This window comes from Macaca fascicularis, chromosome X (assembly GCF_037993035.2).
Source record: "Macaca fascicularis isolate 582-1 chromosome X, T2T-MFA8v1.1".
In the NCBI taxonomy this organism is placed as follows: Eukaryota; Metazoa; Chordata; class Mammalia; order Primates; family Cercopithecidae; genus Macaca; species Macaca fascicularis.
This window is the reverse complement of record NC_088395.1, coordinates 109,979,732-110,001,736: the sequence shown is the minus strand read 5'-3', so window position 1 is coordinate 110,001,736 and position 22,005 is coordinate 109,979,732. Positions and strand designations below refer to the sequence as shown.

The 22,005-nt window shown below is 39.7% G+C and overlaps 1 protein-coding gene and 1 long non-coding RNA gene across 2 annotated transcripts in view; one reads left to right on the top strand and one right to left on the bottom strand.

The window, feature by feature from the left end:
• LOC141409421 (uncharacterized) overlaps positions 1-22,005 on the top strand; it is a 40,822-nt gene that overhangs the window by 2,686 nt on the left and 16,131 nt on the right. Inside the window, exon 2 of the long non-coding RNA XR_012430030.1 lies at positions 21,789-21,929. This is a non-coding gene — a long non-coding RNA (uncharacterized lncRNA). The remainder of the gene's footprint in view (positions 1-21,788; positions 21,930-22,005) is intronic.
• On the bottom strand, positions 16,685-18,506 carry LOC102124836 (uncharacterized). Its single transcript, XM_005594235.5, is given in 4 exon segments — positions 16,685-16,859; positions 16,861-17,409; positions 17,774-17,843; positions 18,389-18,506. Coding segments are annotated over 2 exon segments (552 nt in total). The 5' UTR covers positions 17,383-17,409; positions 17,774-17,843; positions 18,389-18,506; the 3' UTR covers positions 16,685-16,829.

The window sequence follows — 22,005 nt, the reverse complement described above, 5'->3', positions numbered from 1 at the left end:
ACATCCTTTTAATATTAAGATTAATTGTGCACTTTATGCCAGGCATTGCACTAAGTATTTTCAATAAGATATCTCACATAATCCTTAAAGAATTATGTTCTCACCAAGAGTTTTTTTGGGGAGTTTAACCTCCCCAGTTATTTCAGCCATTTCTGATGTGTCATATTTTTTCAAAGTCATTCATTATTCTACACGTTCCTGAATGTGTAAATGTCTCTGAAAACACTGAATATTCTGCCTAGTGCAGAATGGAGTGATCTTATCACCTCCTTCATTTTAGAATAGGTGCTATACATCTATAGATGCATCCTAAAATTATAGTAGATTTTGTGAATGCCATATCACACAATTGAATCCAGTTTAAGTTGCAGTCAACTAGACCCCTCCCTTATTTCATACTTCAAGCTGTTAATCCACTTCTGTAAATCTTTTTTGTTTTAACTGAAGTATAGAAGCTTCTGATTTTTTCTGGGTTAAATTTTGTCTTGTTAGATTCACTACCTTAATCTTTGAATCCAGATTCTATCATTCTGTATATTAGCTGCAAATCATTAATTTAAAACATGCCACTAGTACTAAATAGGATGATAAGGTCAGCAAACTCAGGAAAGATCTATAGGTATCTCAGCAGAGAGTTCTGACTCCAAGTGAAAAAAATTTCGTTTCCTTATTGCATGTGGAAGCCAGGAGTATGCCCTGCCAAGCTAGTTCCCTTCCTCTCATCTCTCATGTGGCTTCTCAGATTGCTTGCTTTCTAGTACTGCTAATAGAAGACACTATAGTCCTTGAAAGCTCCTGAACCGGTGTAAATTAAACTTTGATGAGAACTTAGTAACTATGCAGGGCAGATAAGGAGGTGTGAAGAAATAGAAGCAGGAAAGGAGGAATGAAGACCGAGTCTCCATGTGAGCTCTAAGTCTGCCCAGCAGTAGCTGATCTTGGGTTCCCTTAAGAAAAAGAACTCTCAAGAGGGAATGAGGTAAAGGTGGTTCTGCCACCAAATGACAATCATTTGTTACAAAGAAATGTGGTCTGCTACTTGTTTGTGTAGGGTTGGGGTGAGGCTGTCCTTCTGATGGATTTGATTTGATACCCTTGATTTAGGTCCTACGAGGGTGTATTGCTCGGTCCATTATTACTAATGAGAGTTTAAGTGTTTTGAAACCCATTTCAAAAATGTGATAACTGAGCTCTGGGAGGTGACAAATTGTTCCCATGGAAACACAGATGATAGTAAGTAGCTGAGATGGGATTTAAAACCTAAGGCTAGGTGCAATGGCTCACACCTATAATCCCAACACTTTGGGAGGCCAAGGTGGAAGAATAGCTTCAGCCCAGGAATTCAAGACCAGCCTGGGTAACATAGTGAGACCCTATCTCTAGAAACAATACAAAAATTAGCCAGGCATGGTGGTGCACCCCTGTGGTCCCAGGTGGTCCCAGTTCTTTGGGAGGCTGAGGTTAGAGGCCTGGGAACTCAAGGCTTCAGTGAGCCATGATTGTGCCACTGTACTCCAGCCTGGCTGATAAGAGATTCCATCTGAAAACAAAACAAAACAAAAAAACAAAACATAGGCAGTGTGGCATGAGAGATTGTACCTTTAACCACTATGAAAACTGCTCCTGGGCAGTGGGCTACACCCACATTTACACACAGCACTGGGCAGCTGCTGCCATGACAACAGTATCCAGGGGGTGTGGCCTTTCTCTGGGGGATCTGAGAAAGCCCAGGGTGGGTTTCTCCTCCAGGGATTCCTGTTGCTGGGGAGGCTGCACTTCTGTGGCAGGAACAGAGCCCTTCTTCTTTGCGAGTCCCCTTGGTTTCACTTTGCAGGGCCTGTCTGCCTGGACTTGAGGAGTTCTGCCCTCTCCAGCCCGGAGGCTCCCTCTGTGGCTGCTGCCTCTGCATTCTTTCCTAATGGCACTAATGGCAGTACCTGCTCTCAGACTTGCAGCTGTTAACTGCAGCAGGCCCTGTCCAGCCTGTGGCTCTCATGGGCTCCTCCCCTACCCCTGCCCCAGGGGAAATACCCAAGTAGGAAAAGCAATGACAGAAACCTCCTGTTTTCTGTTTCTGCTTGCGGCCTCATCCTAATTGGGACCTAAAGACACACACACATACATACATACACACACACACACACATACCCTGTATATGCTCAGAGAAACAAGGAAGGGGCTCTGAGGAAAGGCCAGGTAGCAACTCAGGCTGTTGGAAATGCACAGGGACAGGGAAGGTGGGTCCAGACCTGGGCTGAAGGGAGACAGTACCAGGCTTGGGTCTGGGCAAGACTTATGCTGTCATTCACTCCCTGGAGGCTCTGGAGATGTGGCAGCCTCCTACCCCTCTCCTTGCCTCTATTTGTATCGTTTTTTTCTCCCTAAATGGTGGGAGTGAGGGCTGTGGTAGAACCATGAATGAGGTCCCTTCCAGCTCTAGGAAGCTATGATTCCATCCTGCCCACCATGCTGAGGTGGGAGGGCCTTTGCTTAGGAACACCATTTGCCCTGAGTGGGGACCACCTGCAGACTGTGGCTGCTGCTGCATTTCCCGGAATCCAGACAAGCTCAGAGCACAGAACTCATTCTATTTTGGCATTTCCTGCTGGGCTGCAACAGAGCCACAGCTTAGCCTTGGCCTTTCAGGGACTTTTACAAGCACCCAGAACAACCTCAGCCTGAGGTCTGGGTAGGAGGTTGGGACAGAGGCAGGGCTGGCTCCATAATTTGCAGGGCCCAGTGTAAAATGACAATGCAAGGCCTTTATTCAAAAAGCAAGAAATAAAAGTACCATTGGAGGTAATAAAATATAAAGCTTTTTTTTTAACGTCATGGTTTTTTTTTATTTTTTAAATATAATTCTTTTTTTAGAATAGTTTTAGATTTACCAAAAAATCTAGAAAATAATACAGTGTCAATATATTCCAAACCCTGTTTCCTCTATTTTTAACATCTTACATTATTATGGTGCATTTGTTATAATTAACAAACCAATATTGGGACATTATCATTAACTAAAGCCCATACTTTATTCCCATTTTCTTCATTTTTACCTGATATCCTTTTTTTCTGTTCCAGGATGCCATCTAGAATACTATATTACTTTTAGTTGGTATGCTGTCTTAGGCTTTTCTTGGCTGTGATCTTAACTGGAATTACACTGAATAAATGGATCAATCTGGGGAGAATTGCCACTTTCACAATAATGAGTCTTCTGATAAGTGAACATGGTATTATACTTCATTTATTTAGGTCTTCCATAATTACTGTCAGTGATGTATTATAACTTTCAATATAAAAGTCATCACATATTTAATAAACTTTATTTCTAATTATTTCATGCTTTTTGATGCCTTTGCAAGTGGTACTTTAAATTTTTTGTCTTCTAATTGTTTATTTCTAGTATATAAAATATATACTTGATTTTTGTATATTGATCTTTTATCTTTAGATCATGCTAAATTCACTTAGTAATTCCAATAACTTTTTGTAGATTCTTAAGGCATTCTATGTACATGATCATGATTTTTCTGTGAATAAAGACATTTTTAATTCTTCCTTTCTTATCTACATTTCTTTTCTTTTCATTTTCTTCTTCTTCTTTTTTTTTTTTTTGAAATAGAGTTTCGCTCTTGTTGCCCAGGCTAGAGTGCAATGGCACGATCTCAGCTCACTGCAACCTCTGCCTCCTGGGCTCAAGTGATTCTCCTGCCTCAGCCTCCCAAGTAGCTGGGATTACAGGCATGCACCACGACACCCAACTATTTTTTGTATTTTTAGTAGAGATGGGGTTTCACCATGTTGACCAGGCTAGTCTCGAACTCGTGACCTCAGGTGATCCTTTGGTGTTGTCCTCCCAAAGTGTTGGTATTACAGGTGTGAGCCACCGTGCCCGGCCTCTACATACCTTTTCTCCTTGCCTTATTGCACTAACTAGGATTTCCAGTACATAGTTGAATAACAGTGGTGAGAACTGATATCCTTGCATGATCCCCTATCATAAGAGGAAATCATTCTTTCACTATTAAGTGTGATGTCAGCTGTGAATTTTTTTAAATAGATACCCTATTTCAGGTTAAGGAATTTCCTTTCTAATTTTTTCCTAAGAGATTTTATTGACTTTTATCAAATGCTGTTTCTGTATCTATTGAGGTGGTCATATTTTTCTCCTTATTATGTTAATATGTTTAATTAAATTGACTTCCAAGTACTTGACCAACTTTGCATTTTTGTGATAAACCTCACTTGGTCATGATAAATATATATATATATACTTTTTATTTACTGCTGGATTCAAATTCCCAAAATTTTGTTAAGAATTTTTGCATCTATAAACGTAATGTCTATAGTTTTCTTGTAATGCTTTTGTATTGGCATCAGGGTAATTCTGGCCTCATTATATAGAGAGGAGGCCTTTTCCTTTATTTTCTGAGAGTTTGCTTAACATTTGTGTTATTTCGGCCTTGAATGTTTGATAGAATTCATTAGTGAAGACATCTGGGCCTGGAGTTTTCTAGGAAAGTTTTTAATAACATTAATTTTATTTTATAGATATAGACAGTGGTATACTGGAACTGGCCTGTACCAGCTATTGAGAGCTGATTGTCACTATCTCTTATCAAATCTACATTCAGTGATGATACATTGATTGATTAAAATTGGCCATAGTTTACACTTTAGAAGTCAGATACTCTATGAATCAGGGTTTTTAATTTCTTCCAGAGACCAGGTGGTTAAACACCACTCTTCTGTTCAGGTTTTCTATTTATTTTTTGAGTGAGCTTGGTAATTTGTATCTTTCAAGAAATTTGGCCATTTTATCTACATTATTGCATTTATTGGCATAAAGTTATTCATAATACTACCATGCTGTCCTTTAAATGCTTAGAGAATCTGTAATAATGACCCCTTTTCATTCTTTTTTTTTTTTTTTTAAAAAAAACAGCTTTATTTAGTTGTTGTTCACATGACATAGAGTTCACCCATTGAAAGTATACAGTTCAGTGGCTTTTAGTATATTAAGAGATACGTGTAACCGTCACTACAATCAATTTTAGAACATTTTCATCACCTCATAAAGAAAGTTTATACCCTTTGGTTAAGACTCTCCACCCTCCATCCTCCCCAACCCTAGCCAACCATTAATCTACTCCTTGTCTCTATGGAATTGCATATTCTCTGTATTTCATATAAATGGAATCATGCAATATATGGTCTTTTGTGATTAGCTTCTTTCACTTACCATAATGTTTTCAAGGCCCATTCATATTGTAGCATATATCAGAACTTCATTTTTAATGACCAAATAGTTTTCCATCATCTAAATATACCACATTTTGTTTATGCATTCATCAGTTGATATACATTTAGATTCTTTTCACCTTTTGGCTATTATGAATAATGCTGCTATAAACATTCATGTAAGTTTTTATGTGGACATATATTTGTGGGGTTTTTTCTCTTGGGTATGTAACTAGGTCTGGAATTGCTGGGTCATATGGTTACTCCATGTTTAACATTTTGAGGAACTGTCATTTTACATTTCCACCAGCAGCATATGAGGGTTTACATTTCTCCTCATCCTCACCAATACTTGTTATTATTTGGATTGTTCATTTCTGGTAGATTACAAGTCTGATGAAGTGCTCTGTGAGGGCAGAACATTATAAGGGATTAGTACTCTTATAAGGAGGCCTGAGGGAACTTATTTGCCCCTTCTACCATGTGAGTACACAGCTAGAAGGTGCTATCTATGAACCAGAGATTCAGCCCTAATCAGGCACCAAATCTGCTGGCACCATGATCTTGAACTTCCAGCTTCCACAGCTGTGAGAAATAAAATTCTGTTTATAAGCTACCCAGTTTATGGTATTTTGTTATAGCAGCCTGAATGGACTAAGACAGAGGTTGTTTTACTTCTTCCTTTCCAATCTGGATGTCTTTTCTTTCTTTTTTTTTTGGTCTAACCTCCGTGGCTGGAACCTCTAGTACAATGTTGAATAGAAGTGGAGAGAACAGACATTCTTGTCTTGTTCCTGATCTTAAGGGGAAAGCATCCAGTCTTTCATCATTAAGTATGTTATTAAGTGTGTCTTTTTCATATATACCCTTTGTCAGGTTAAGGAATTTTGCTTGTATTCCTCGTTTGTTATGTGTTTTTATCATGAAATGGTGTTGAATTTTGTTGAACATTTTTTTCGGCATCTTTTGAGATCATCATGTGGTTTTTGTGCTTTATTCTATTCATATGGTGTTTTACATTGATTGATTTTTGAATGTTAAATCAACTTTGCATTCCTGGGATAAACCTCACTTGGTCATATTGTATAATTCTTTCTATATGATGCTGGATTTGTTTGAAATATTTTTTGAGGATTTTTGCATCCTCAAAAAATCTACAGCATAAGAGATATTGGCTTGTAGTTTTCGTGTGGTGTCTTTGTATAGTTTTGGTAACAGAGTAACACTGGTCTTATAGAATGAGTGGAGAAATGTTCTCTCTTCTTCTATTTTTTATAAAAGTTTGTGAAATGTGAATATTAATTTTTCTTTACATGTTTGGTAGAATTCACCAATGAAGCCATCTTGGCCTGGATGTTTCTTCATTGGTAGTTCATTCTCTTTGTTATAGGTCTATTCAGATTTTCTGTTTATCCGGGAGTCAGTTTTGGTAGCGTGTGTCTTTCTAGGAATCCATTTATTTAATCTAAATTATGTAATTTATTGGCATACAGTTATTCATAGTGTTCCTCCATAATCCTCTTATTTCTGTAAAGTCAATAGTAATATACCCTCTTTCATTTTTGACTCTAGTTGTTTGAGTCTTCTCTTTTTTTTTCCAGGCTAATCAACTTAAATGTTTGTTCATTTTGTTGATCCTTACAGAGAACCAGCTTTTGTTTTTATTGACTTTTCCTATTATTTTTCTATTCTTTATTTTATTAATTTCCGCTCTAGTTTTTATTATTCCCTTCCTTCTGCTTGCTTTAGGTTTAGTTTGCCCTTCTTTTTCAGTGTCTGAAGGTGGAAGGTTAGGTTATTGATATGAGATCTTTCTTCCTTTTTCTTCTTGAAGATAGAATCTTGTTATGTTACCCAGGCTGGTCTCAAACTCCTGGGCTCAAGTTATCCTCTCACCTCAGCCTCCCAAGTAGCTGGGACTACTGACACATGTCACTGTGTCCAGCCTTCTTTTTTACTGTAGGCATTTACAGCTATAAATGTCTTTCTAAGCATTGGTTTAGACGCATGTTGTAAGGTTTGGTATTTTGTATCTTCATTTTCATTAGTCTTAACATATTTTCTAATTTTCCTCTTTATTTTATCTTTGATCTGTTGGTGATTTAGGAGTGTGTTGTTTAATTTCCACATATTTGTGAGTTTCCCAAATTTATTTATGTTATTGTTTTCTACTTTCATTCTATGCTATGGGAAATACTTAGAATTATCTCTAATCTTTCAAATTTATTGTGGTTTGTTTTATTGCCTAGCATATGGTCTATTCTGCAGTATGTTCCATGTGCATTTGAGAAGAACGTATATTCTTTTGTTGGGTGGAATATTCCATATATGTCTGTTTGGTCTAGTTAGTTTACAGTGTTGTTCAAGTCTTCTATTTCCTTGTTGATCTTCTGCCTAGTTCTTCTATCCATTATTAAAAGCTGAAAGTCCCCAACTATCCCAACTATTATTGTTGAGTGGTCTATTTATCTCTTAATTTCTGTAAGTTGCTTCAGGTATTCTGTTTTTGTTTTTTTTTTTTCTTTAGACAGAGTTTCGTTCTTATTGCCCAGGCTGGAGTGTAAAAGCACGATCTCGGCTCACTGCAACCTCTACTTCCCAGGTTCAAGTGATCTTCCTGCTTCAGCCTCCCAAGTAGCATGGATTACAGATGTGTGCCACCACACTCGGCTAATTTTTTGTATTTTTAGTAGAGATGGAGTTTCACCATGTTGGCCAGGCTGGTCTCAAACTCCTGACCTCAGGTGATACACCTACCTCGGCCTCCCAAAGTTCTGGAATTACAGGTGTGAGTCACTGCACCCAGCCCTCTGATGCTGTTTTGTTAGGTACATATATGTTTATAATTGTTACATCTGCCCGATGGATTAACCCTTTTATTATTATACAATGTCCTTCTTTATCTCTGCTAACACTTTTTTTTTTCTTGAAGTCTATTTTGTCTAATATTACTGTGGCCACTCCAGAAAGCTGGCTATAGTAATATCAGACAAAATGATATATCTTTTTTCATCCTTTTACTTTCAGTCCATTTGTATCTTTGAATCTGAAGTTTGTCTGCTATAGACAGGAAATGGTTTGATCTTGGATTTTTAATTTCCATTTTAACAACTGCCTTTTATTGGATAGTTTAACCCATTCAGACTTAATGTTATTATTGATTTAGTTGGATTTATACCTGCCATTTTACTTTTTGTTTTCTGTAGGTCTCCTGTCTTCCTCAAATCTTCCTTTACCACTTTCTTTTGCATTAACTGAATATTCTCTAATATAGCATTTTAATTTTTAAAATGATTTTTAAACTATACTTTTTAGTTATTTCCTTAGTGGTTGCTCTAGACTTACCATATATATATTAGCTTATCAGAATCAGCTTCAGATTTATACTGACTTAATTCCAGTGAGATATAGAAATGTTATTTCTATATCATTCTATTTCCTTCTCCATTTTTGTCATTATTGTTATGTATGTTACAACTATACTACTGACAAACTCAACAATACATTATTATGATTATTGCTTTATATAAACATGTATTTTAAAGAAGCTGAGAGAAGAGAGGAGAACGAGTATATGTTTTTGACCTTCTTAGATATCATTTTTAGATCTCTTCAGTTGGTTCCTATGGATTTCTTGTTGGGAGTAATTCCTTTGCTAATGTAATATTTAATGGTGTTCCACATTTCTCTGAGGCACTGTACATTTGTATTTAGTCTTTTCTTCTCTTGGTTATTCAGATTGCATAATCTCTATCAATTTACCTTCAAGTTTACTGATTCTTTTGGCAGTTCAAATGTAATACTGAATTTTTCATTTTACTGTACTTTTGAATCCCAGAATTTCGATTTGTTTTAAAAATAATTTATATGTTTTTATTGGTATTTTATATTTGATGCAACATCATCTTTCTTTACTTCTTTAATCATGGTTTCTTGTAGTTCTGTGAACATATTAATAATAGCTACTTTGAAGTCTTTGTTCAAACTGACATATGGCCACTCTTACAAGGACCTCCTAGTGTCTGCCTTTTTCTGGTATATGGGTTATACTTTCCTGTTTCCCTGCAAATCCCATAAATTTTTGTTGGAAACTGAGCATTTTTGGATAATATATTGTAGTACTTCTGGGTACTATTTCCCTCTTCCCCATCTGGAGCTTTTTACTGATATTTGCATATTTATTTGTTTAGTGATTAGCTAGATTATTTTAGTAAAGTCTGTGCTCACACAATGTGAAGCCTCTTATGTTGCTCACCAGAAGACTCAACCTTGGTTATGCCCACAGTCACCTTTGGCAGGGCTTTCCTTGACTGTTTCTTTCCCTGACCATACCCAGCTATTTAGCTCCACTAATTGCCTGCTGATTGCTCTATTGTTTTCAACAATGCCCTGGGGCATAAATGATTCCACAGACAGATTTGTTCTAATCCCAGTAGGTCTCCTCCCAGCTTTCTCTGTCCCAGGTTGTCTCCAGCAAACTAGTGGGCCTACAGCTTAGTCTGCATCTCCAGTGAATCTACCAATGTCCTCTCAATTGCCTTTTACCATGTGTAGTGTTTTCTGGCACCATTTCTGACATCAAATGTGTAGTGTTTTCTAACACATCAATTCTCTGATTCTCTGGCACCAACTGGATGTCCTACAATTCAATTTAATTCTGATATTAATTCCTCAGAGTTAGTGCAGACCCTACAGTTTAAGGGCTCTTAAGTATAAGACTGCCCTCCACTTCAGATGGCAGCTGCAAATGGGGTGCCCAACCTACCCACACTTCAGCCTGGACTACTACAAATTTGAGGGTTCTGTAAACCAAAAAGTGGCTGAGGCAGATCTCAATTGATTAGAGGTTTATTTTGCCAAGGTTAAGGACACACCTAGGAAAATGAAACACAAGTGACAGTAGCATTGGTGACCTGTGGTTTTCCCAAAGAGGGCTTTGGGAACTTCAATATTTAAAGGAGAAAGAGCAAGCAAGAGGGGAGGAAAAAAAAGGAGGATGGGTAGGCAATGAGGCAAGTGGTTACATTCTTGTGAGTCTGTGATTAGCACTCAGTGAATCTACATTTTACATGGAAAAAGAAGGGAGTAGAGGAAAAGTCAATTATGCATTTGTTTCATGCTCAGTAAATCTACATTTTACATAAGATAAAGTAAGCATGTGAAATTACAGCTATTTGGGAACAAAAGAAGGCAGTTTTTGGATGACTCAGTTCCCAAGCTTAACTTCCCTTTTGCCATAGTGAGTTTGGGATCCTGAGAGTCTATTTTTTATTCACAGTTCTCATGACTCCCTCCTTGAATTCAGTAATTTACTGGAATGACTCACAGAACTCAGAAAAGTGCTTTGCTTACTATTACCAGTTTGTTATAGAGGATACAACTCAGGAAGAGCCTAATGGAAGACATGCATAGGGTAAGACATGGGGTATATTTGGCACAGAACTTCCATGCCCTTTCTAGGTGCTCCATCTGACCAGTACCTCAATGTATTCCCAACCAAGAAGCTCCTGAGCCCCATCATTTAGGGATTTTAATGGAGGTTTTATCGAATAGGAATGATTTATGTAATAATTGGCCACTGGTAATTGAACTCAATTTTTATCCCCTCTCCAATCCCTGGAGGTCAGGAGCAAGGCAGAAAGTTCCCATCCTCTAATCATGTATTTGGTCTTTCTGGTATCCAGTCCCCATCCTGAAGCTATCTAGGGGTCTTACCCTAAGTCACCTCATTAGCATAAATTCAGGAATAGTCAAAAGGGGCTCATTATGAATAACAAAAGACACTCCTATCATTCAGGAAATCCCAAAGGTTTTAGGAGCTCTGTGCCAGGAACTGGGGACATTGGCAAAATATTTACTGTATTATATATTTTTAATATACCATGCACCACAGCCTCCACTGTTTTTGAGAGTTCCCTTGAGCTTGGACTTCTCCATATTCTGTTGCAAATGGATTATTTTTCTTTGGGAAAAAATTTAGAACTCTCCATTTTACATCCTGCTTCCCTCCCTTCCCTCAGGCAAAATCTCTGAGCCGTGGCTCTGGTATTTGTAATATGTATCATAGGTTATCACAGTCTACCTTCAAATAATATTACAGCTATCTCTCAGTATACTCAGGGGATTGGTTCCAGGACCCCCTCTCCCCAGGATACACAAATCTATGTATACTCAAGACCTGGAGTTGGCTCTGCAGAACCCACCTATGTGAAAAGTCAGCCCTCTCTATATGCAGGCTTCACATCCCACAAGTACAGTATTTTCCATCTCAATTTGGTTGGAAAAATCCACATCAAAAAACACAGGTCAAACCTGTGTTGTTCAAGGGTCAACTGTAAATGATTTCATGGATGATGGAAGAACCCTACAACTGTGCATTCCCCCTCCCATCTTTTTTTCTATTGTTGTACGTATTAGTCGGGGTTCTCTAGAGGGACAGAACTAATAGGATAGATGTATATATAAAGGGGAGTTTATTAAGGAGTATTGACTCACACAATCACCAGGCGAAGTCCCACAATAGGCCGTCTGCAAGTTGAAGAGCAAGGAAGCCAGTCTGAGTCCCAAAACCTCAAAAGTAGGGAAGCCGACAGTGCAGCCTTTAGTCTGTGGTCAAAGGTTCAAGAGTCCAAAAACTGAAGAACTTGGAGTCTGATGTTTGAGGGCAGGAAGCATCCAGCAAGGGAGAAAAATGTAGGCCGGAAGACTAAGCCATTCTAGTCTTTCCACGTTCCTCTGCCTACTTTTATCCGAGTCACGCTAGCAGCTGATTAGATGGTGCCTACCCAGATTGAGGGTGGGTCTGCGTCTCCCAGTTCAGTGACTCATGTGTTAATCTCTGGCAATACCCTGACAGACACACCCAGGAACAATATTTTGCATCCTTCAATCCAATCAAGTTGACACTCAATATTAACCACCACATTGTACATTTTACTTCTACATATGTTACAAGCCATGTAACACATTGTTCTTATTTTTATTGTAGATAATTATTTTTCTTTAACAACTTTATCGAGATATAATTCATATGCCTTATAATTCACCCATGTAAAGTGCACAATTCAATGGTTTTTAGAATATTTATGGAGGTGGGCAACCATCACCATTATCCAGTTTTACATTTTCATCAACCCTAAAGAAAACCTTCCTATTACCAGTCATTTTTCATTCCTGCCCTTCTGCAAGCCCTATGCAACCACAAATCTACTTTCTCTATAGATTTGTTGATATGGCCATTTATTATAAATTGAATAATAAAATATGTGGTATTTTGTGACTGCCTACTTTCACTTAGCATAATGTTTTCAAGGTTCATCCATGCTATACCATGTATCAGTACTACTTCCTTTTTATTGCCAAATATATTGTATAATATACCATATTTGTTTATTCACCAGTTCATGGATTTTTTTTTCTATATTTTGGCTATTATGAACAATACTGCTATAAACATTTGTGTATACATTTTACATGACTGTATGTTTTCATTCCTCTTGGGTATATACCTAGGAATGGAATTGCTAGGTCATATGACACATTATGTTTAACATTTTAAAGAATTGCCGATTTGTTATGCCAAGCGAGTGCATTCCCATCAGCAATGTGTGAGGACTCGTTTCTCTCCATCCTCACCAAAACTTATTTTCTATCTCTTTCGTTTTAGCCATCCTACTGTGTGTGAAGTGGTATCACTTTGTGGTTCTGGTTTACATTCCCTAGTGACTAATAATGTTGAGCTTCTTTTCATATGCCTATTGGACATTTGTATATCTTCTTGGGAGAAATATCTATTCAAATCATTTGCCCATTTTAAAATTGGGTTCTCTTTTTTTTAATGGTTGAGTTGTAAGAGTTCTTTATATATTCTGGAAATTAGCTCCTTATCAGATGTATTATTTGCAGTTATTTTCTCCCATCTGGTAGATCATCTTTTCATTTTCTCGATGTTATCATTTGAAGCACAAAACATTTCCATTTTCATGAAGTGGAATGTATCTATTGTCATATATGATTTTGTTGTCATATCTAAGTAAAATTGCCTAACTCAAGGTCATGAATATTTATGCATATGTTTTCTTCTAAGAGCTGTATAGTTTTAGCTCTTTCATTTATATTTATGATCTGTGTTGAGTTCACTTTGATATAGGGTGTGACATAATGTTCTAAATTCGTTCTTTGGCATGTGGATATCAAATTGTTTCATCACAATTAGTTTAAAAACTATTATCTTCCCTTTGAATTGTCTTGGTAGACTTGTTGAAAATCCATTGAGCATAAAAGTGAGAGTTTACTTCTAGATTCTCAGTTCTATTCCATTGATTTATATATCTATCCTTATGGTAGGACCACCCTGTCTTGATTACTATTGCTTTGTGGTAAGTTTTGAAGTTAGAAAGTGTAAGAACTCCATTTGTTACTGTTTTTCAAGATTCTTTTGTCTGTTTTCGGTCATTACAATTTAGGATCACTTTGTCATTTTCTGCAAAGAAGCCAGGTGAGATTTTGATAGCGATTGCCTTAAGTCTGTAGATCAATGAGGGAATATTGCCATCTGAACAATGTTAAGTCTTTCAGTCAATGAACATTGAATTTATTTCCATTTATTTATGTTGTCTTTAATTTCTTTTGACAACATTTTGTACTTTTCCATATACAAGTCTGGCGTTTGTTTTGTTAAATTTATTCCCAAGATTGTTTTTCTTTTTGATACCATTGTAAATGGAATCATTTTAAGTTCATTTCAGATTGTTAATTTCTACTATAAAGAAATGCAATTGATTTTGTATATTGATATTGTATCTTGCTACATTGTACTTGTGTATTATTTCTCATAGTTTAAATAATTATTGTTAATTGACAATTTATAATTGTATATATTTATAGGGCACAAAGTAATATAATCAACCTTCCCTCTGGAAATGATACCATATTAGGGTCTCAGCAATGGCCTCTGCTGTTGGCAGGTTTCATACTCAGCTATGAGAATAGTCAGATCAGGTTGGTATGGGAAGTCAGTATTGTTGAGCTCTCACATAGTTTTGTACAAGGGCCCATTGAGCAAACATTGGGATAGCAGTGGCAGGGGAATGGGGAGGCTGAATGATATCTACAGAGATGGTCATTTTTTCCTCCCAATTATCGATAGTTTCCTCTGAAGTGGATGCCCCCAGTGGGTACACTCATTACCTGAATAAACAGATACGGACTATTTAGAAGGGAATGTGACCTGGTAGTCTTTAGATTTCAAGACCTTCCCAAAGGGTAAAAACAGGCAGAACCTTGGTTAGGGCATCCACCTTGAGGGAGTCCTGTGCCACTGTTTCTTTGCAGCCATTCCAATCCATGAACAATGTATCTTTCCATTTATTTAAATCTTCATTTCTCTCATAAATGTTTTGTAGTTGTCAATGTACAAATCTAGCACATAGTTTGATTTTTTAAAAGATGTTGGTACATATATGCTTTGTGCCTACTGAATTCAGATAAACATTTCCTTATACTTCCTCCTACTTTTTTATGGTTTATATTTAATTAATTGAGATCATGAAAAGTGTTAAACTTTAGTGTACATCAGAATTACCTGGGCAGTTTGTGGAAATTGCAGGTTCTAGAACCATTTTCCTAGAAATTCTGGGTTTGTGCCAGGGACCAGGATGCTACATTCTAAACAAGCTTCCCAGGGAGTCGTTTAACATATTTTGAAAAAAATCATTTTTATACACTGTTAAAATGGTTTATGAGCTGAATTTAGAATTATCACTTCTCCTGTATTATTTAGTTTTGAATTTCAAGTTGTATTTTCGACAAGTGAAATTACTTGCCCAAGGATAAACTGGGCCAAAACCTCAGGGCTCCTGACTCAGTCGTAGTCAAGTAATTGTTAAATATATATGTCAAGTACAGTGTAAGGGATATCAGGATGAATTTTTTAAAAGTCTGTTTTGATAAGGGAATATACTGGTGGGCTAAATAAAAATGCCTGAGAGTTTTTAATATTTTTAAGAGCACTGTACCTCTTTCAGTTGCAAGTGGTTTAGTATGGGAAGGGATGTTTCACACAGGGTTATCTCTGTGATTATGTATGGATAAGTCCCTTGATTTTGTATAGTAGGCCAGCCAACAAGCTTTTTAGAGAAAACTCACACTTAGAAAGGTACAAAAATTTAGATAGGGTTCACCTGTGGTGCTGGAGTAGGATGTTTGGTTCAAACACAATTCATTATCTAGTCAATAGGTTAAACTCAGGACACAGTCCCAAGTAGACCCAAAATGTCTCAAGTCCTAAGAAGAGAAATGAAGCTGTAAGCAAATATAAAATGAACTAAAAATGTTAATGGCTACTTTGCTAAGAACTGTGTAATACAGTGGGCCCCAGGAAGCCCTAGAACCGCCTGCAGTTGGAACTGTGGCCCTTTGGGGACTGTAGGGAATCAGAAGGGCTTTGTCACCATGAGTACTCCATTATATCAGCGGCTGTCAGCAGACAGTACATATACAGGGCATAGCAGAAGAGAAGTGCCCAGCAGATATGATATGATAGTATCCAGAGAAGGATGGCATCCTCTACTCAGCTGCTTGGACTTGTTCCTGGGGACAGGTGAAACCTACCTTCAGCTCTTCTTTTAAGTGTCTGACAGGGTGCTGGGTCCTGCTACTGTAAGGACAGCTCACATGTTCAATACCTCATCTGATCCACTGTGCAGTCCTGTGAGATAAGTATTATTCCCATTTCACAGATGGCAAGACTGACCCTTACAGCAATGGATTTGTTATAACTGCCAGGTTGATACCTTTAGCTATTAGTCTCAGAGGTAATATAAATTTTACTTATCATTTTATGTTCTGGCAACAGAAATTTTAAGTGTCTTTATTACCCTCATAGGCTCACTGAACAGTTCAATTGCTTATGTATTGTTTTCTCATTTAGTTTTTCAAATTATTATTATGACAAAAGGACATATCCTTTAAGAAAAGGTGGAGATGACAGCAAAGAAAAGAAAAAGAATCACATCCTATGGCGGAGCCATAGGACACAGGAGAAAGGGTAGCAGTGCCCACTCACCTAGTTACACCTAGGGAAGACATGAGGATGGGCACAACAACAGCAGAATGGCATGGAGGTACCTACCCAGCAGATGATTGAACTCATTTTTGGCTACCATTCAGGAATAACCATTGGCTGCTTTTTAGTGTACATGCTTTCAGAGTTTTCTTTGTGCACAAATGCATTATGCAAACATTTACATTTTTATAAAAACGGGCTGATACTGTATATGCGGTTCTGCAAACTTTTTTTATTTTTATTTTTTATTTTTTTACAATGTACCATGAACATCTTTTCCATGCACATGGGTGAAAATCCTCTACTAAAATATAGAGCACTGTAGTTGGGTCAAAAGGCTGCTGGTAACGAGATTGACATCTAAAGCAAAGTATCAGCTTAAGGTTAAAGCATTGGGCCTGGCAAATACCTACCAGGGAAAGCAGGGCCAGCAATATTCTCATCAGAGAAGTCAGAATGGAAGGCCAAAGGCATTAAAGGTATGGGATATCGTGTAAGCCCCTCTGGCCCCTACCTCCACCCCTCACTCCCCTGACACCCCGTTGTCCCCTTGGGGCAAATGGATCCTGTACATCTCTTTGCATCCAATGAAAACCGCCCATTTTCTGTTTTTTCCTTAGCTCCTCCTGAGCCCTTGACACATCTCCACATTCTCTCATCATCTCCTCACTGCTCAGATGCCTTTCCTGTAAGTCCTCCTGAGAGTCCTTGGGGGAATCGTCTGTCCCCCTGTCCGTTTTTCTTTTTGCTTTCCGGGGCACATAATCTTCAGCCGGGCGCTTTTCGGCGGCCCGCAGCTGGCTCTCTGGCTTTGCCTGCGAGGCTGGCTTGCCCTCGCCTTGTGGCTTGCCCTCACCTTCGGACTTGCCCTGCTTTTCCTGGCTCCCCTCATCTTCCAGTTGTCCCTCATCACCTGGCTCTCCCTCATCCTCTCTCTTTCCCTCGCATTCTGTCTTCCCCTCCACGTCTGGCTTTTCTTCCTCGTCTGACTTTCCTTCATCATCAGGCTCTACTTCATCTTCTGGCTTTCCCTCGTTTTCCAGGTTTCCTTCATTTTTATTGTAGGGTTTTTCCATGTCGAGATTTCCCCTCCTTTTCCTGTCCTGGGGGATGGGAATGGAGGGAAGAGGAGACAATTAAGAGACATGGGAGACTGAGTGCGTGGGGTGGAATGCAGGTCTGGATAGTACTTGCATCTTACCCCTGGTGAGGGTTCCCCTAAGCTCACCGGGCCTGCAAGAGGGCCTTCTGCCTACCACGTAGCCTGCCACTCCTCCCACACACGTGAGCCAGCCATTGCCTGGCAGGCCCTGCCACCTTCTCTGCCCTGGTTCAGCCTGGTAAGGTGTGTGTTCATGTGACTGGGGGATGGGCAGGGGCCCCAATTTGGCCCTGGCCGGGCCCTCCACACTCTCAACCCTTATAGGGCCTTGTCCATGGAGCTCCCCTCCAACCACCTTCACGGACCTGCGGGGATTCTGGACAGGTTGCTGCTCCTTTTCGGGCCTCGCAGAGTCCTGGGAACAGACGCGCAGACCTGTGGACAGACAGGAGACAGGGGTAGGGGCTGCGCGCTCAGCAGTCGCACAGGGACTCGGTTCCCTTTCCTGAGTCCAGGCCCTGCTCATCCAACGTTTTCCTCCCCTACATCCCCCGCACCCCAGCCGCCATTTCTTTCCAGGCCTCGGGCACCAAACCAGCATGCTTTCCAAACTGCGTTTGTCTCTGTGTCCCCTTCCCCTGGAGGCAACCTGTCCCAGCGCCACCCCGTTTTTGCGGAGGTCAGATGTTTCCATGGGAGCAGATTGTGAGAGGGGGTTATTTCCAGAATACGTCTACGTTTCACTGTTGCACTGCAGGGTTGCTCCCCCATACCCCATTTCCAGCACTAAAATGGATGGAGGGCTCAGTGCAGGGGGTCGTCAAGAAGGCGGGCCAGGCTCCCCCGCCCTCACCCCCGCCCGCTCTGCATCCCCCTCCTCACCAATCTCCCGGATCCTTTCTCCACCCCCTCCCTACTCCTACTGCCAGCCACCTCCTCCTCTTCCCAGGTCCGCCGGCAGCGCCCACCTTTACACTGACCTGCCGGGACCCGGGACAGGCCTGTGCCTCCTCCGGCTCGCAGAAGCCCGCTCGCTGCTCCCCCGCCGCCCGGACAGCTCAGACAGCTGGTTCTGCGCGGGCGCCGGGACCGGACCGCAGGGCGGGCTGGCAGGCGCGGGGGCTGGTGCCCACGTAGGCGCCCGGCGGGTCACGTGAGCGCCGCGTCACCCGAGCTCGGCCCCCCTTCCCTGACCCACCTCACCATCCATTCCCGAGGGGCCGGGAGGCTGGGGACGGTCGGGGTCGGGGTGTGTTTGTGTAGCAAAGGGCAGTCACGGAGAAGAAGAGAGGGTGGCTTTCTGACCCCAGGTGCTTTACCTGGTGCATCTCACAGCATCCTCGCAGGGTATCTCTCTGTGATGCCCATTATCGCCAGGTGTGACAGCTGATCAAAGAGGGTACCCGACTTTGCCGAAAGCGCTCAGCCCCAGAACTCAGAGACCGCTTTCAAGACCGTCTCTGCCTGACTCCAGAGCCCAGGGTGGTGGTGCCTGCCAGGAAGCTGAGCTGCCACCTTGAGTGGCGGTGTTCCTAGGGTTCTGTCCTGGGCCTCCTCTCTCCTCAGTCCTCAAGTTCTGTCTCCCTGTTCGATCTCATTCATTTCCTGTAAAGACCAATGACTTCCAGAGCTACATCTCCAGGCTATTCCCTCCCCAGAATCTCAGACCTATTTTTGCATTCCCACCAGTAATATAGTGTTTTGTTTCCCAACACCTTTCCCAACATAACCTATGACATTCTTTTAAATGTTCACTGATATGATAGTTGAGAAGTAGTATCAATGGCATTTTATATTGCCTTATCTCTGTTTAAGGACAATTTAAATATCTTTCTTTGTGAATTGTCGGTTCATGTCTTTTCCACATTTTTCTAGTGGGTTGTTGGTCTTTCTCACCTCAGTTTTCAAGTTTTCTTAATACATTAACTGTTACATATGTTGCAATTTTGTCCCCAGTTTGTTAGTTGCTTTTTGGCTTTGTTTATGGTGTTTTTCTGCCATGCATTAATAAAAGTAGTCAAATTTATTAAACTTTTATTGCCTCTAAATTTCGATTCATAGTTAAGAAATATTTTCCTACATAAGGTCCAAGAAGCATTCACCCATGTTTTCTTCTAGTATTCGTATGGTTTTCTTTACATTTAGAGTTTATATTTGTGTATGGCCTAAAGTATTCACGGATCTTTTGTTTTCTTTTTCCAATTGGTTTCTCAGTTGTTCTGGCATCAGAAAGTCCATCTTTGCTTTAGGGATTTGAGATGCCACCTTTATTACATATCAAATTTCCATATGTACTTGGAAAACTTTCTGGGCTTTCTATTCTATTTCATTGGTCTGTTTGCTATCCATATACCAGTTGAATTATAGAGCATATATAATTTCATATATCTGGTAGAGCTAGGCCCCCTCAGTAGATTCCCTTTTTTCCTAAACATTCTTGTATGTTTATTTTTCTACATGAACTTCAGTATAAATTTGATTCAGATCCATTTTAATTAACGATTAGATATATCCACCTGAATGTCCCTGAAGGACCTCAAATGCAATATGTCCCAAGTGATTTTACCATCCTTCCTTGATCTTTTCCACACACAAAACTCCCCCCTCTTCGTTTCTCTTATCTTAATAGATGGCTCTAGAACCCACACTGTTGCCCAAGCAAGAAATCTGGGAATCATCCCTCATTTCCTCTTCCTCCCTGCCACCAAGTAATCTTGACCTTCTCTTCTAAATATCTCTGGATCTTCCCACTTTTCTTCCATTTCCACTCTTGCTACTTTTTTTTAGGCAAACAACTCCCCACTCCTGGTCTATGGTGGAAGATCCCTTTCTGATTTTGCTACCTCAAGTCTTGCTCTCCTTTAATACGTTCCAAAATATTATATATCATAGTGTCCCACTGCCTTTTTCTGTTTCATCTTCATTGCAGTACTTGAAGTAGGTAGGTCACTAATTACCTCTTATACAGAAACCACTTCACAAGCCAGGTTAAAAAGGGCCTTGGTCTTTAGCCTGATTATTTTCAGATCAACTTTTAGCAGTTATTGAAGATCTAAAGTAAATTCTAAATTTTGAAATAATTGAAAAGAAATGTGCCTGTTGGATAATTAGACAATTAGGATACCAGATTCCTGGATGGGATGATGATTCAGTCTTGTAAAGCTGTGAATTTTATCACTCCTGCCCCCCACCCTGCCGGCATTTGGAAGTTTGGTAGATTTTCCTTCAAAAGTCTCTTAAAAAAAATCAAATGGAAAAGGATAGGCAAGAAATTAATAAAAGTCATGATAAAGGGGTTCTAGTTGTTTAACGTATGAGAGCTCGTAATAATCCAAACAGTATGGCACAGGTCCAAAAATAGAAATTTAGTGAAGAAAAGGCAAGAATGCTCTTCTACACACTTAGGTTTTAATGAGCTTTTAATATACAGATTAGGTGGCATTTCAACCTAGTGCGAAAGCTGGGCTAGGCTTTGTTGAGTGCAATACATTGAGTTTTTGCTCTAACTAAATTTGTATGAACACCACAACCCAGATGTCTAAACCCAAGAGAGATTATTTCATGTTTATTATCATCCTCATCAATAGGTGTTGAATTCCTTTATGTGCATGACATCACATGGTCACCATATAACGTATACTATAGCAACCAGTCTATTTACTGTGGAGATCAACAGCTAAAATACCAGCTTTGCCACTTACTAGTTGTGTCAACCTAGAAAAGTTACTAAAATTCTGTGAGCTTTAGTTTTCTCTTCTAGAAAATGGGAGTAAGATTTTCTGTATTAGGATTATTGTGAATTATAAATAAAAATGGCTATATAAAGTGTTTAGCACATAGTAGACCTTCAACAAATAGTTCCTTCAACCTCCCATAAAATACATGATTTTGCAATAAAAATTTGCATAGCTGGCCAGGCGCGGTGGCTCGCGCCTGTAATCCCAGCACTTTGGGAGGCCAAGGCGGGCAGATCATGAGGTCAGGAGATCGAGACCATCCTGGCTAATATGGTGAAACCCTGTCTCTACTAAAAATACAAAAAATTAGCCGAGCATGGTGGCAGGCACCTGTAGTCCCAGCTTCTCAGGAGGCTGAGGCAGGAGAATGGCGTGAACTCAGGAGGTGGAGCTTGCAGTGAACCGAGATAGCGCCACTGCACTCCAGCCTGGGTGACAGAGTGAGACTCCATCTCAAAGAATAAAAAAAATAAAATTAAAAAATTTAAAAAATTGCATAGCTATCAGAGGCATCATTTGGAAATATAGTAAGAGGAACCATATATACTATATGAGCTTCAGCGTTATCAGATCAATAGATTATGAGATGGAAAAAAATACTGCACCATCAGTTGTTATTCTGCCCCATTATTTTAACTTCTAGATAAACATCTGGGAAGCACAGGTATATGAGACACAGAAACACAAGGCACTGTGGATGCCTCTTCTGTCTGGACAGAAAACTGGAGTCAGGAGACCTCTCTGAGTCCCCAGAGACAGAATCATCACTACTGTGTGTCCTTGGGTAAGTCACTCCTAATGTGCTGACATCACCTCTGTAACACACCAAAATCTTCACATCTTGGGCACTCAATAAAAGG